Source organism: Vidua macroura, chromosome 9 (genome assembly GCF_024509145.1).
Source record: "Vidua macroura isolate BioBank_ID:100142 chromosome 9, ASM2450914v1, whole genome shotgun sequence".
NCBI classification, from domain to species: Eukaryota; Metazoa; Chordata; class Aves; order Passeriformes; family Viduidae; genus Vidua; species Vidua macroura.
The window spans coordinates 32,973,323-32,986,930 of record NC_071579.1 but is presented as its reverse complement, the minus strand read 5'-3'; the positions used below and the strand labels follow the sequence as shown (position 1 = coordinate 32,986,930).

At 38.2% G+C, this 13,608-nt stretch overlaps 1 protein-coding gene across 4 annotated transcripts in view; it reads left to right on the top strand.

Moving 5' to 3' along the window:
- Window positions 1-13,608, top strand: part of SLC44A5 (solute carrier family 44 member 5) — a 61,630-nt gene that overhangs the window by 14,546 nt on the left and 33,476 nt on the right. For all 4 annotated transcript variants that reach the window (XM_053985012.1, XM_053985011.1, XM_053985010.1 and 1 more), the window contains one exon: window positions 13,366-13,414. In XM_053985012.1, coding sequence (XP_053840987.1) covers window positions 13,366-13,414 — 49 coding nt within the window. The remainder of the gene's footprint in view (window positions 1-13,365; window positions 13,415-13,608) is intronic.

Here is a 13,608-nt window from a genome sequence, read left to right as displayed (position 1 = left end):
GCACATCCTACAGTAAGTGGCAGAAGTCTCAGAAATGAAGGCAAAATAAATGAAAATGTGCCTGCCTGTTAAAATATTGCATCTAATTAACATAGCCTTACAAACTCTTAATTGTCACTGCATATGTAATGGTTCAGAAAGAGCCAGGGAGAGCTGGTGCTTTGTTCATTATACCAGACAGTATGCTGTACAGAGACTGTACAGAAAGACAGGCATTCATAATAATGCATTTTATGTACAATGTTAAATAAACATAAATTTTAACCTCTGTTAAAACAGCAATAGTCATGACTCACTAAATCCCCATCTCAATGGTTTTATTTCTATATTCTAGTATCATACTGAATACTAGTAACCAAGTGCAAAAGTTGGTCACACATTTGGGCAGTAGGACTTTCAGTGAAATTGTGGGTGTGTTGCTATTGGACACGAAATGAGTACACAGAAGCTTGGTGAGTTCAAGAGAGAAAAAGAGTGAATTTTATTTCTGATTTCACAATATATAGAATTCTAAAAGTGACAGTGGATTGGAGGATGAAATTGCCACCTCTCCAACTACACTGGTCAAACTAACAGTCTATTAATTTTCTCCTCCTACAAAGAAGAATGCAAAACAATCATTATTCACATGAACAGTGTAAATAGAGAAATCTAGTAGAAATATGTAAACATTATCAGAAGGTTAAAGAAGTTTTATGAGAACTTTAAAACTTTCAAAAGAACTATAAAAGCAAACTTAACACTTTTAAAAATCAGGGCAACAGTGGGTGCTTGTTTCAAAGAATGCCCTTTGTAAAGGCAAAATAAGATATTTTCTAGCTTTGGAAATGCCTTGAACTATCAACATGTCATATGTTAAATTGTCCAGCTTTATGTAGTGTAATTTACCAGACACTGCTCTGCAGGCATCATCTATTGGTATTCAGGAATGTTTGGGTGAAACAATCCTTCAGCTGTTGTGGCGAATATTCTTTCGCGGGAAAATGTTTTACTGATGTTAAATATGCTTGAACTGCTGCTTCATTGTTCTTTAACAAAAATTAATTAGTCACTCTATATGTAACCATCCTGCTGCCAGATCAAGGTTTGCCTTGGGAGCTGGGCCACCAGACCAGTGCCGGGATCGGGCTGGCGGGCAGGGCCAGTTGTACGGTGCTCAGCAACGCCCGAGCGAGCCCGGGGCAGAGCTGAGGCCGGGTCGGTGCTGCGGGCAGAGCTGAGGCCGGGTCGGTGCTGCGGGCAGGGCTGAGGCCGGGTCGGTGCTGCGGGCAGAGCTGAGGCCGGGCCGGTGCTGCGGGCAGGGCTGAGGCCGGGTCGGTGCTGCGGGCAGAGCTGAGGCCGGGTCGGTGCTGCGGGCAGAGCTGAGGCCGGGCCGGTGCTGCGGGCAGAGCAGTCGAGCAGTCGGGGCCGCGTGGGCTGAAGAGGGCCGGGCGGCTCCGTGGCCTCGGGCAGGAGCGCGAAGCGGCCTGGGCCGTGCCTGGCGAGGGCACGGCCGAGCTGCGGCTGAGGATCGGCCCTGACTGAGGCCTGCTCGGCGCTGCACTGGAGCCTCTCCAGGGACGGCTAACGGGGGACGTCCCGTGGCCGTGTGAGCCCCGGCCTGGGGTAAAACAGAGAGCTCACAGGGCTTGGTATTAGCACTTTCTCACTCAGATGTGCACCAAAAGGGGATGCCTGAGGCGTAGAGCTGAACTAGGGCAGAAAATGTCTTGCTCTGCTTCCAGTTTTTCAATCTCTCTAAGCAAAAGAATGGTTTTATTTCAGATATGGAATGCGAGGAGAATGGTGGCGACACCCACAGAAGACGTGTTGCAGCAGCTTGTCATACAATAATGGCATCCAGGGACTTGTTAAAGAAACTGATTAAAATTTTACTAATTCTCCAAGCTATATAGGGATATTTTCTGAATGGTTTTCTGTCTTCTCTAGTAATCATCCATCATAGCTGGGTGCAGTTCCCATGCCAGATTCTCATAGACCATAGGACTAAGAGTTTCTGAAAGCTGTGTATTTAATTGTAGAGACAGTTTTACCAGAGACTTCGTGCTACTTTGTAAGACCATAAATTTGTGGCCCCTTTTCTCTCAGAATAAAAGACTGGGACTGAATATTTTTATATTCTATTGAAAAACAAAGTGTGAGAGACAGTAGTTTGTCTTGAGCGAATCAGGATATCTGGCTTACAATGTTTTTTAAAAATACTGTAACTTCTTAATGTTATTTTTAAAAGCAGAACTTGATGTATATACTTCTTTTACAGAATACTCTCATTTAATTTTTCTGGTTTTGAACTGACCTATGCTACAAAGCTCTTACTCAAATACTTCTACTTCAGTATAAGGAAAAAGTAATGCCACTTCCAGTATTCTATTTGCATCTAAAAGAAGTTTTAAATTTAAGTTTTAAATGGAAGGTTCTAAATAGGTTGTAATAGTTTTTTTCTAGTAAATACTTCTTAGTATACAAATCAATAGGAAATAAAAGACAATTTAAAATTCTTATATGTTTTTAGTTCTTAATGGAAAATAGTGACAAATCTATGAATTGTCTGCATTTTGTAGTAATTAATTATGTAGGACTAAGAGTCCATCTTACAGAAAATTATAATAATTGTCAAAGGTCAGAGTCCACAGGATGTAAAATTTTTGTGGAATTTGAACCTCGTGCTAAAGGTTTAGTGGTATAAATTCTGTCAGCCCCAAAAATGAATTGTGAAAGGCTATTGATAGTCTGCTTTACCCTTAACAATATATCATAACTTGTTCTGGAGCAAAAGGTTATCTTGTTTATTTTACACTTTCCATTTAATTTTGGTATCAGACTAATTTAATTTTGTAATAGTAGAGATGGGTTTTTTTTGTTGTTTAATGAAAAACCAGAAGACAAGCTAGAGGACTGGGCAATCACCAGCCATATGAATTTTGACAAGGGCAAGTGCCAGATTCTGCACCTGGAATGGGCAGCCCTGGATGTAGAGACAGACTGGGGAATGGATGTAGAGACAGACTGGGGAATGAGATGCTGGAAAGCAGTGCTGTGGAGAGCATCCTGGGATTGTGGTTGACAGAAAGCTGGAGTATGAGCCAGCAGTGCCCTGGGGCCAGGGCTCCGACTGTGCCTGGGGCACATCAGGCCCAGCATCCCCAGCTGAGCAAGGGAAGGGATTGTACCACTCTGCTCTGCACCCGGTCGGCTTCACCTTGAGTATTGTGTGTTTTGGTCACCACAATATGAGAAAGATATTAAGCTCTTAGAGATCATCCAAAGAAGGGCATCAGAGATGGTGAAGGGCCTTGAGGGGAAGCCGTATGAAGGGCCACTGAGGTCACTTGGTCTGTTCAGCCGGAAGAAGAGGAGAGTGAGGGGAGATTTCATTGCAATCTACAACTTCTTCATGTGGGGAAGAGGAGGGACAGACACTGATCTCTTCTCTCTGGTGCCCGGTGACAGGACCTGACGGAATGGCCTGAAGTCATGTTAGGGGAGATTTAGGGTGGGTATTAGGAAAAGGTTCACAGCACCAAGCCTGACAGAGTTCAAGAGACATTTGGACAATACTCTCGGGCACATGTTGTGGCTCTTGAGGATGGTGCTATGTAGGACGGGGTGTTGGACTCGACGATCTTTGAGGGTCCCTTCCAACTCAGTACATTCTGTAATTGTGTAAAAATTATGTTCAAATTCCTATGTTTACCTACAGGAATACAGTTCTTCTTAAAAGTCCTAATTGTAAAAGTGAATTTGCCAGTTTCTGAATGTGCTCAGCAGGCACTTCCTGCTGAAGTGGAAGTGTCATACATCCGTACTACATCAGTAACAGGGTAGTGCACACTGGCAGAGAGTCCCCAAGACATGAAGAACCATAAGGGGAGATAAAACAAAGGTAATTGTCTTCAAAATTTGGACACCTGACAATTCATTGTCTTCAAGACACAAGCTGCATTTTTAAATGTTTAAAAAGGCTGTGCAGGGAGGAGGGGATAGAACCTTATCTTAGCATTCTGAGAATTGTGTCAGTAATACGGACTGGAAAATTTTGGAATTATGGAACAATTTGAGACGTGATAGCTATGTTCATTTTATATTGGACATTTTACTAACGTTATATTAGGATTTTGATATCTAGCTTTCAAAAAAAATTTTTTTTAGGTTTATTAAACAAATAAAAACAATAAAGAAAACGAATAAAAGCTCATTAAACAAATACAGGCAACAGGCAACCATTGACTGTTCTTGGTTAAATACACAGCTATTAGAAAAGGCCTGGTATACAGAGAAAGACATCTTCAAAATTATGCATTGCGGTCAAGGCTCTGATTACTGCAGTTTCAACGTGGCTTTTGTGAATTAGACACTAGTTTATTCATAAGGTTGTGAGTCTGACTGTTCTCTTGCTTCCAAAGTAATTGAATGCATTTGTACAAATAAAATAGTGGCAGATAGATGGTGTACACAAAGTCCAGAATAATCCAGCTCTTGTTTCATCCACCTGGCATTTTTATATGTAAAAAAATGTGTATAGTTGCACTTCTTTTCCTAGTAGCAACAGTGCTGTGTTGTGATTATAAATGGTAGATGCTGGAGTTAACACCCTCCCTCTGAGATTATAACAGTGCTATTTCAATGATTTATAGAAAAGATCTTGGTATGGTATCTGCATGCAGCATTTTATTGCATAAGAATAACTAGAAAAGGTTGCAATGATGTGTGGTGGTATAAAGCATTTGGGGTTAGAGACTCTGCTAGGAGAAAATATTGTTAGCTGTCATCTGTCATTCTAGATCAGCTGGAGTAAAGCAGACTAGAAACAGAAAACTGGCATTTTCTGATCCTTGGTAGGAAGCATCTGATTATTTCAAAACACTCCTTTTTCTGGGTAAAGCATCGTCAAGACTGTATTTTAGGTGCTATTTTTTCTAAAGCATGAGAGTGTGTTCCAAGACCAAGAGTCCTTTCTAGCTGGATTAATTCATCAAAGCGTGGGGAAAAGGAAATATTTAACAAAACAGTTACATCAAACATAACTAACAGACAGAACTTGCTTTGTTCTAGAGTTCATCCAGTCTCCTGGGCCCAACCTCACTTAGAAAAAAAAAAGTCTTGCAGAATAGTTGAGTTTGCAGAGAACTACTCTTCCCACATGTCATACCATTTCAGAAGTATCTTGGTAGCTGTGTCTTTGCTTGGATATTCCATGAAACTTGTTGCTGCATTAGCCCCAGAACAAGAATAAGAAATGGAAGCTGGGGAAAAAAAGAACAATTTCAGCTCCAAAGAAGAAACTGGGGGAACAGCTGATAAGCACATTGAAATGGCGACCATAATGAAGTGACCCATAATATGTGACCCACCATAATATGTGACCCAAACTGCTGGGAATATTTTGTTTGTTGTTCAGAAAACTGTAAGACTTCCACTAGCTATTGGTGTTTTTGATCGCACGGCAGAATTGCAGTTCATTAATAATTTGCTTGTAATACATTAACTGCATACATTTTCAGTTCCCTTTCTGAGCGTAATTGTTTGACAACTGGTATATTTCAATACCAGCCTAATAGCCTGTGCTGTCACTAATATTAGGAGAATGTTAGATGTGGACCTTCGGCATGAGATTATATCATGCTGGTGATGTTTTTTCCTAATGTTCAGTGAACATGGACAGCATATTAATTGTACAGTCACCATAAGGAAAAAGTATTGCACAATCTTTGGACAGATAGTCATCTGGGAGTATGATGTGTTGTCATTCACTTTGTTGTGTGGCTATGACATGGAATACATCATACTTTTTCAGCTACATGGCTAATTAGGAGACTGCAATGATAATAATTTTATTCTTAGAGTTTGATTTAGTGCTTTGTTTTTTAACCACAGTAGAAAAATGGTCAGCCTCCTCCACTGAACTGTCACTGACCTCAGGATTCCTGGACAATTCTCTTTATGTTGTGCACATGCGCTGGACTTCTTGGAAACAAAGGAGTCTGAATGATGGGTAAAACTAAATAGTACATAGTAGTTTGGTCTGCTTGAAACCTTAAACCCTTGCCTTTCACTGTGTTGTGTTTTTTACCCCCTATTCCTTTATTCTGTCCTTTGGTAAGACTTGCAGCAGTGGCACTTAGTTTGTGAGCAGTGCTGAATGCCCTCAGCTTCCCTGTAAGTCAGCGACAGTCACTTTTGAAATTTGGACTAAGTGTAGGTGGAAACTGAATTGCATGTTGAGATCTCTGTCTTTGCAGCTTTGTAAAGAAAAGGACACATAAGTGATGAGGTGACTTGTTTATCTCATCTACCACTCCTTTTCCCTCCTCACCCTTCCATTTTTTGCAAGTCATGAGTCAGTATCAGTAGTATAATGGCACTCCAGAAACTTATACTGGCACCTAAAAGATATTTCAAAGGCAGCTACTATTTAGTATGATTTAATACACAGGAGAGGGATCATATGTGTGTTTTTATGATAGTTGCAATTTATGTGTGCATGATTGTATGAAGCAAAGCAATGCAGAGTCTCCAGGCAGGTGCAAAGGAGAGTCGCTTTATTGCAAAAAACAGGCCTTTTTAAGCACTTAGCCCATTATCAGTTACATGGTTTTAAAACATAACAAACATAATCCAACCAATCACTATTAACCATGACGTGAACACATAATGGTTGTAGAACTTGTTTTTCTACCTCCAATTCAGCTGAGTCACTTTCCCATAGTCCTTTTTTTCTTAGCTGAAGTAGCAGGCCTGAGCCATGATTTTACAAGGGTAACAAGGCCCTTATTTTATAAGGTTTTACCTATATGCAACACATAATATTATAAGAAATGTTATACCTGAATCTTTCAAAGAGGAAAAAAGCCCCAGTATGCCAGTAAACCAGGTACAAGATTTACTGAAAGAGTTGTTTTTGTATTAATGTCAACCTTGTGACTTATTAGACTGCTTCAACACATGTGTGTCTTACAGTAATAATGTATTATTTTACATTACTAGGATTATTAGGCTATGTCTGCATAAGGAATATTGCATGCAGCTTAAAATGTACCTTAAGTTTGCCTTAAAAAATCTTCTAAGTATAATTAAATTGACTACCACTAAACAGCAGTACATTTCAAATATTAATTTGGATTCTTTGCAAAATTGAGACTGTAAACCTTGAAAATTCTAGGCTTTTATATACGTTCAAGAAGTTTCTGCTTCTTGAAAGGGATAGGTCAGTTTTGCAGGAACTTGTGTTGGGATTTTTTTATAATCCTACTGAGAACCGATGGGAGAAGCATCAAAATCTTAATGTGATTTTTTTAGAGAAACATAATTGGGATGAACCTCTTTCAATTCTACTACATCCCGTGCATTTGTTAGCAGCCTAATTTGTTGTCTTGTGCACTTGCATCTTTGAGCGTTCAATTAGCAGCTTGAGTACACGGAGGCCTTACTGTTGCTGAGGCCTTTTCTAGCAATATTTTGAATTACTTGAACTGACTGATGTGCTCCAGTAGAGGGGAGCAGCGCCTACACATGCAGATCCAACGGCTTGCTAATAAAGACATTATTATCTTAAAAAGCTGTACCTATTCTAGTCACTGGCATGTGTAATTGTTGACCAAACACCAGGGAAGAAACCTGAAGAAACGAATAGTTATCAAACCAGAAGTAGCCTTTTATTGGAGTTGAGTAATATATTGCTGACCAAATGCATATTAGTTAGTGTGCATTTTTGCTTAGCACTCTGTTCAGTGCCTTTTGTTCCTTTACGATATTGAGATTTAGTGAAGCAGCCTTTCACAGAGGTGCAAAGTTGAATGGGAGCACAGTAAAATCAGTCATTTGCCTCACTGCATTTCTTTTTTTTTCCTATGTGCCTAAGATTGACAGGAGGTCTTGGGAGGTAGTTAAGTACCAGGGTTCAGTCAACAGTTAATATTTTGCAGATCAGTCTACATCTTCAATGTGTTACTTTTACTTTGGTTGCCTGATGCTAGTTATACTAAATATCTATTTTGGTATACATTAGAACATTGCTGCTAAGTTCTGTAATAACAAAATGGGCTTTGGCTTCATATCACGGGCATCATTGGTTAAATGTCATATGAGATTATTCTTATTTGTCATTGTGTACTATGCAGTGACAGGGCTGACTTAAAAGTGTTGTTTTTGTCGTTCCAGCCTGTAGTTCAGCTGTGTCTTGTACATTATCGTAGGAGTGCATATACAAGTGTACACATTTCCCATTGCAAATTTCTACAATTGGTGTTTTAATCATATTCCACAGAGAATGGAAATTTCATTCTGGTCAGGATCACCACTTGTAGATTCTGTTCCTTTGTGGCTTCAAAGGACAGATTGCCTCAGGCTTTCAGATTCACATACTGAGTGTAATGCTTTGTACTTCGTTTCACTATAAAAACATTGCAGTATCAATGTAAAAATGCTGAGACCTTCTAGTGTTACCTCTTCTGTTCTGCAGTTTTGTGCTGTACAGAAATACAAAAAGTACATTCTAGTAAGAAATAATTTAGTAAATGATGACTACTTCTACAGATAGATTTCCACTTGACAAGATTGGAAATGCAGTATACAGCAAACAGTTTACATTTTAGACTTACATGACTTGAACTTTGGGGTGCTAGTCATATGTATAGAGGAGGAAAGATGTGGCCATCTGTTGCATGTAAAGACTATTTACTGTCACAGTAGTACAAGCTACAGAAATGTAGCCAAGAGTGTTTTACCTTATTTTCAGTTAGCAAATCATCAGGATTTTTTTTCGGTTATATTGACTTCCATATGCTTATTTTACTAATGGTATTCAGGTGCAGCTGTTTCCTTTTCTGCATGTGCAGTGTAGGTTAATACAAGCTGATAAGAGTCATTCCTCTTTGTACAGACTGGCTTGGGTAGGTGGACAAGGCACTGAGTGATAACTTTCTATTCAGAGAAAGGACTGCCTACTTTGTGAATTTCTGTTCTGGTTGGAGAAGTCCTTGACAATCAGCTTTATTTTTAAAATTTATTTAAATAGTAAATAGTATTTTTGTGTATCTTTGCTTGCTGGGGAAAGTGTGCTAGCTAGCAACACAGAAGTACACAGTTGGTATCTTGCACAAACAGCTTACTCAACTGATCCAGTATAGTAACATGGATAAAGATGAAGAAAACTACTATGGAAAACATGGTAATTTACTTGCTTTCTTAGAACAATTCAAAACACCTGATCTAAATCTCACGTATTTCAACTGTGTTATTTCAATTGACTTAAATGAGCTTGAATGCAGACTCAAATGGTTTCCTGTAACTTCTTCAATTATTAGCAATATTCTGATTTTTTCCTGCATGTCATTTGCTACTATATTTAAATTGCACATCAAAGGTAAGTTTTATATGTGTATATTGTCGATTTTTAATTTAGGTAAGTAATTTAGAGTTGCTTTTTAAAATTATTACAGTGATAAAGTGTAACAATTAACTTCATATGCTGTTTGGAGTCAGAATTTGTAAATACCTTGTGAGTTTTTCTGGTAAGTTTTGTATTATAAGGCAGCCTGTAAAATAGATCTGTCTCATCTGCAAAGAACAAATATAATACCAGTTTTTAATCTTAGCGAAAGGTGTAAGTCCCCCCTCACCACTGCTTTCTTCCTTATGCCTACCAAACTCCTAAAGCTTGGAATTTGCTTTCTAAATATATTTGGACTTTTATAGCTGGGGAAGTGGTTTGCTTTTACCAGGAGCAATGTAGATACTAGAAACATAAATAATTCCCACCTCATCCCCCAAAAAATCTTCTGAATTTTTAAAGAATAGTAGTAATAAAGTAGAGAATTTGAATTTAGTTTAGAAGTAAGTTAGAAAAATTAGATTAAACAAATGGCATTTTTTTTCTGTTGTTCCATGAAACTGATCAGCTTTAACGAGTTGTGATCAGCTGTAATGAGTGTTCCAGGGATCCAGACTACTACTGACAGTGAATTCTAGTGTATTTTGAACTTCAAATGTTGTTACTGTTTCTTACCATATTCTGTAATGAATTTATACCAAGAGCTCAGTGTCAGAGGAGGTAGTTTGAGCCATGTTCTTGGAAGGAGTTTGCAGTACTGCAATAATTTTACAGCTGTTAGTGGCAGTTACTTCTATTTCACAGCATCTGTCTTCTGGCTTGTTGGAGATGAGAGTCTCCATTTGAATTAGAGCTCCCTTTCTGTAGTGCTTTGTTTTTATCCTCTTATTTATTAGATCCATTTGGCTGTCTGTGTGCTGAGATGTTACGTATTCCTGTTCTCTTCCCAAATGATATTTGTATAAACCTTTCTTAAAAACTGTGATGAAAATTCCAGTGTGTGTTTCAGTATATAATTGTGTCGTGAAAGATTTCCTAATGCCTACTCTAAACCATCCTTGCTGCAAATGAGGTTAGTTTATCTAACTGGTAGAGGAAACAGAACTACTGATTGTTGTAAATTTTGTATGGTGATTGAAGACTGTTATTTTGTGCTCCTTTGCTTAATCACAGGCATTGAAGTTGCATTCATTTATTGCTTTCTGTAAACCTCCTAGTATCTTCTTTTTAATAAGTCCCTCTACTCTCTCCAGTTTATTTGTATCTTCTGAAATTCTAGTGCCATGATCTAAAAATAGTTATTCATTTGAGGCCTCACGTGTTCCCAAGCACAAGGAACAGTGACTTTTTCAATCATGCTCGTACGTCTTGAAAGAGTGGTGCTTTTTTTGGAGACATTGCTTGACTGATTCATTCTCTCTTTGTAGTGTGCTGTAATCCTTTAGGATTCTTCTCAACAGTGTTTTTGAAATCAGTTGTTCTGTATGGATTCCTGAATAGAGTTTGTCTTTACAACTTTTGTTACTTTACAAAAATCACTTTGAAGTGTTGTTTATCAAAATCCTTTTTGATAAATACTTCTATCTCCAGAAGTATTTTAATACTTGTCGCCTGCACAGTTTCAAAGTGTTCATTCTACTTGATTGCTCTAATTTTTAAGGCGAACATTGAATAGCTTTGGAGAATAGACTCCTCCAGTAGTGGGATTGAGCTAACTACTAAAATTCAAGAGTGAGAACTTGGTACCTTAATGGGTGACTCAGTAAAAATGTTTGCCCATAAAAGCAAGTAGACTGTTAGAATTGTTAGGAATGGACTGAAGTCAGATAGAAAGAGTCATTATAGGATTATATAAATCATGTCCAATATACGTGGTGAATATCCTGTGCCATTCTGGTCCCTCCTTTTCTAGTGATCTGTAGTAGCACTGTAAAGGGTAAGAAAAGGAATATAAGCTTATGTACAAGAAACATTTGAGCAGACTAGTACATTTGAGTATAATAATTTGTAACATTTTTGTTAGCATAACATGCTGCCATGTTACACAGTATAGTAATAAACTGATTGATTGCAAGCTTAAAATAGATAAAAGGAGGTAGCACTTCAATGTTTGTGATTAACTTGTAATACTCTGTGATGTAGAGCATTGCAAATTGTTAAAGTATATGTAAGGTAAATAGAGATTCCTTGAATCTCAATTTTTCAATGAATGAAAAAGAAGTTCACTCACAGCTATTAAATGCAAAGTCAGTACTTCTAGTTAAGAAAAATGCAGTTGCAAGTGTCTGTAACATCAGTGTTGGGGAAATACTACAGTGTTTGGCTTGGTGTGGCATTCCTCCTCACATATGGCGCCTTATAAGATTCGGGGTGTGGGTTCGGTGGATTTTTTTGTGTGATCTGGTGTGGCTGTCCTCATGTGCTCAACAGGTCCTGTATGAGCAAAGAACAGAAGTTCAACTTCAGTGTGCCTTAAGGCTAGAACTTCTCTATAGGGTGTGATGTTACATATGGTTTTGCTCTGGTGAAAAATTACTTTGTAGTAGAAATTTCTGTTCAAAAAGGTTCATTCAATGTACAGGTGTTGGCCCAACATTAGGTATTGTGTATGGTACATTTGCTTTCCTGACCATGTATCAGAGTATAGTTTCTTCCACTTGCCAGCATTGCTGTCATACATCTCTTCTCTAAAGTTTTAATTTTTTGGTCTTTTCTGTATTAAGATAATTTTGTTGGAGCTTGCTAAGGTGGATCTGAATACCTCAGATGAAGGGCAAATAGGATTTTATTAACTGCTGTGTTTATTGTACTGGTGTGTGTATGTGTATTTTGATAAGGTTTTTCTGATACAAACCAAGAACAAAGTCTGGCATGTAGTTAATAAGCAAAATCTGCTTCTGAGAAGTTGCTGAATTGTTCTCTAATTTACAAAAATAAGTATTTTTCTTTGGGCCTCCCAGGGGAGGAAATTTTGGCTGGTAGTACCATGTAATACTAGGGATATTCATAGGAGGAGATCCTTAAGAAAGCAGTGGAAAAGCACTCTGAAGGAGTAATTTGTATTGTAGCTTTGGCATTTGAATGAAGGAGTAATTTTTCATTGCACAGAGTTTTGTTCAGTAAATCTTCATAATCACTGAATTTTGTAAAGAAAAAGTCCCCTAAAGCTGAATAGCTAACTTCAAAAGGAAAAATCCAAATTCTGGTCTGCTGAATGAAAAGCTGCTTGTTTCTCTTCATACAGTAACAGAAACTTAAAAATTTTAATTGGACCATATTTTTTTATTACTCTTTACCAAGTGAGAGCATACTTTAATTTCTCTTATTCAGGTCCACTAGAAGCACAGGTTGGTGGGTTAGTATTTGTTAGGTTTTTAATATCGGTTTTTTTATGTGTAGAGTAAATCAGTTGGAACTGCGCTAACCAGGATAGCCACATGAAAAACAGATTGCCCATGGAGGCTGTGGATGCCCCAACCCTTGCAGTGTTCAAGGGCAGGTTGGATGGGGCTCTGAGCAGCCTGGTCTGGGAGGAGGTGTCAGGTGTCTCTGCACATGGCAGGAGGTGTTGGGACTAGATTATATTTAAGGTCCCTTGTAACCCTTTAGCAGTCTGTGATTCGGAAGAAAAATCAGAAGTGCATAACCTGTAACTGCAGAAAGGTTGATTCATTTACTCGCTGTCAGACACACTTAGCCTGTGACTGGGAGGCATAATCCTTGTCTCTCAAATACATCATAAACCTGTGCATAGACGTAGTCATAGGATGTACATTAAAGTTAATTTATTGCATTGTAAATGTGAGGCCCTCAATATTTTTAAGTTAGAAGGGAAAAAGCTTTAATCTCTTATATACAAAACCTAGGTAATTTTATTGGTGAATTACTGGTATTGCCCATATGAAATGATTTTAACAAAACTGATTAAATATTAATACATGGAAGATGCTTTTCAAAGGTTGGTGTTAACACCCCCCTCTGGACAGGTTTTATTTTAAATAAGGGCATGCTTTTATACTGTTTTATTTTAAATGCAGGTGAACCAAGGAAGTTTGACCCGAAGTTCAGAGGACCTATTCATAACAGGTAAATATCCTAACTCTGTTAAAGTCTTAAAAATTCTTTTGTTAGCAAAACTTGTAAATTTGATTCTGCAAGTCTTCTAAAACCAGACCACTGTCTTTACTACCCTTGAGGATAGATGATTACTAGGGAGCATTAAGCTGTGTTCTCTTAAGTCCTTTTAGTTTGAATGCCAATTGTGTGTGCCTTGCAGTGGC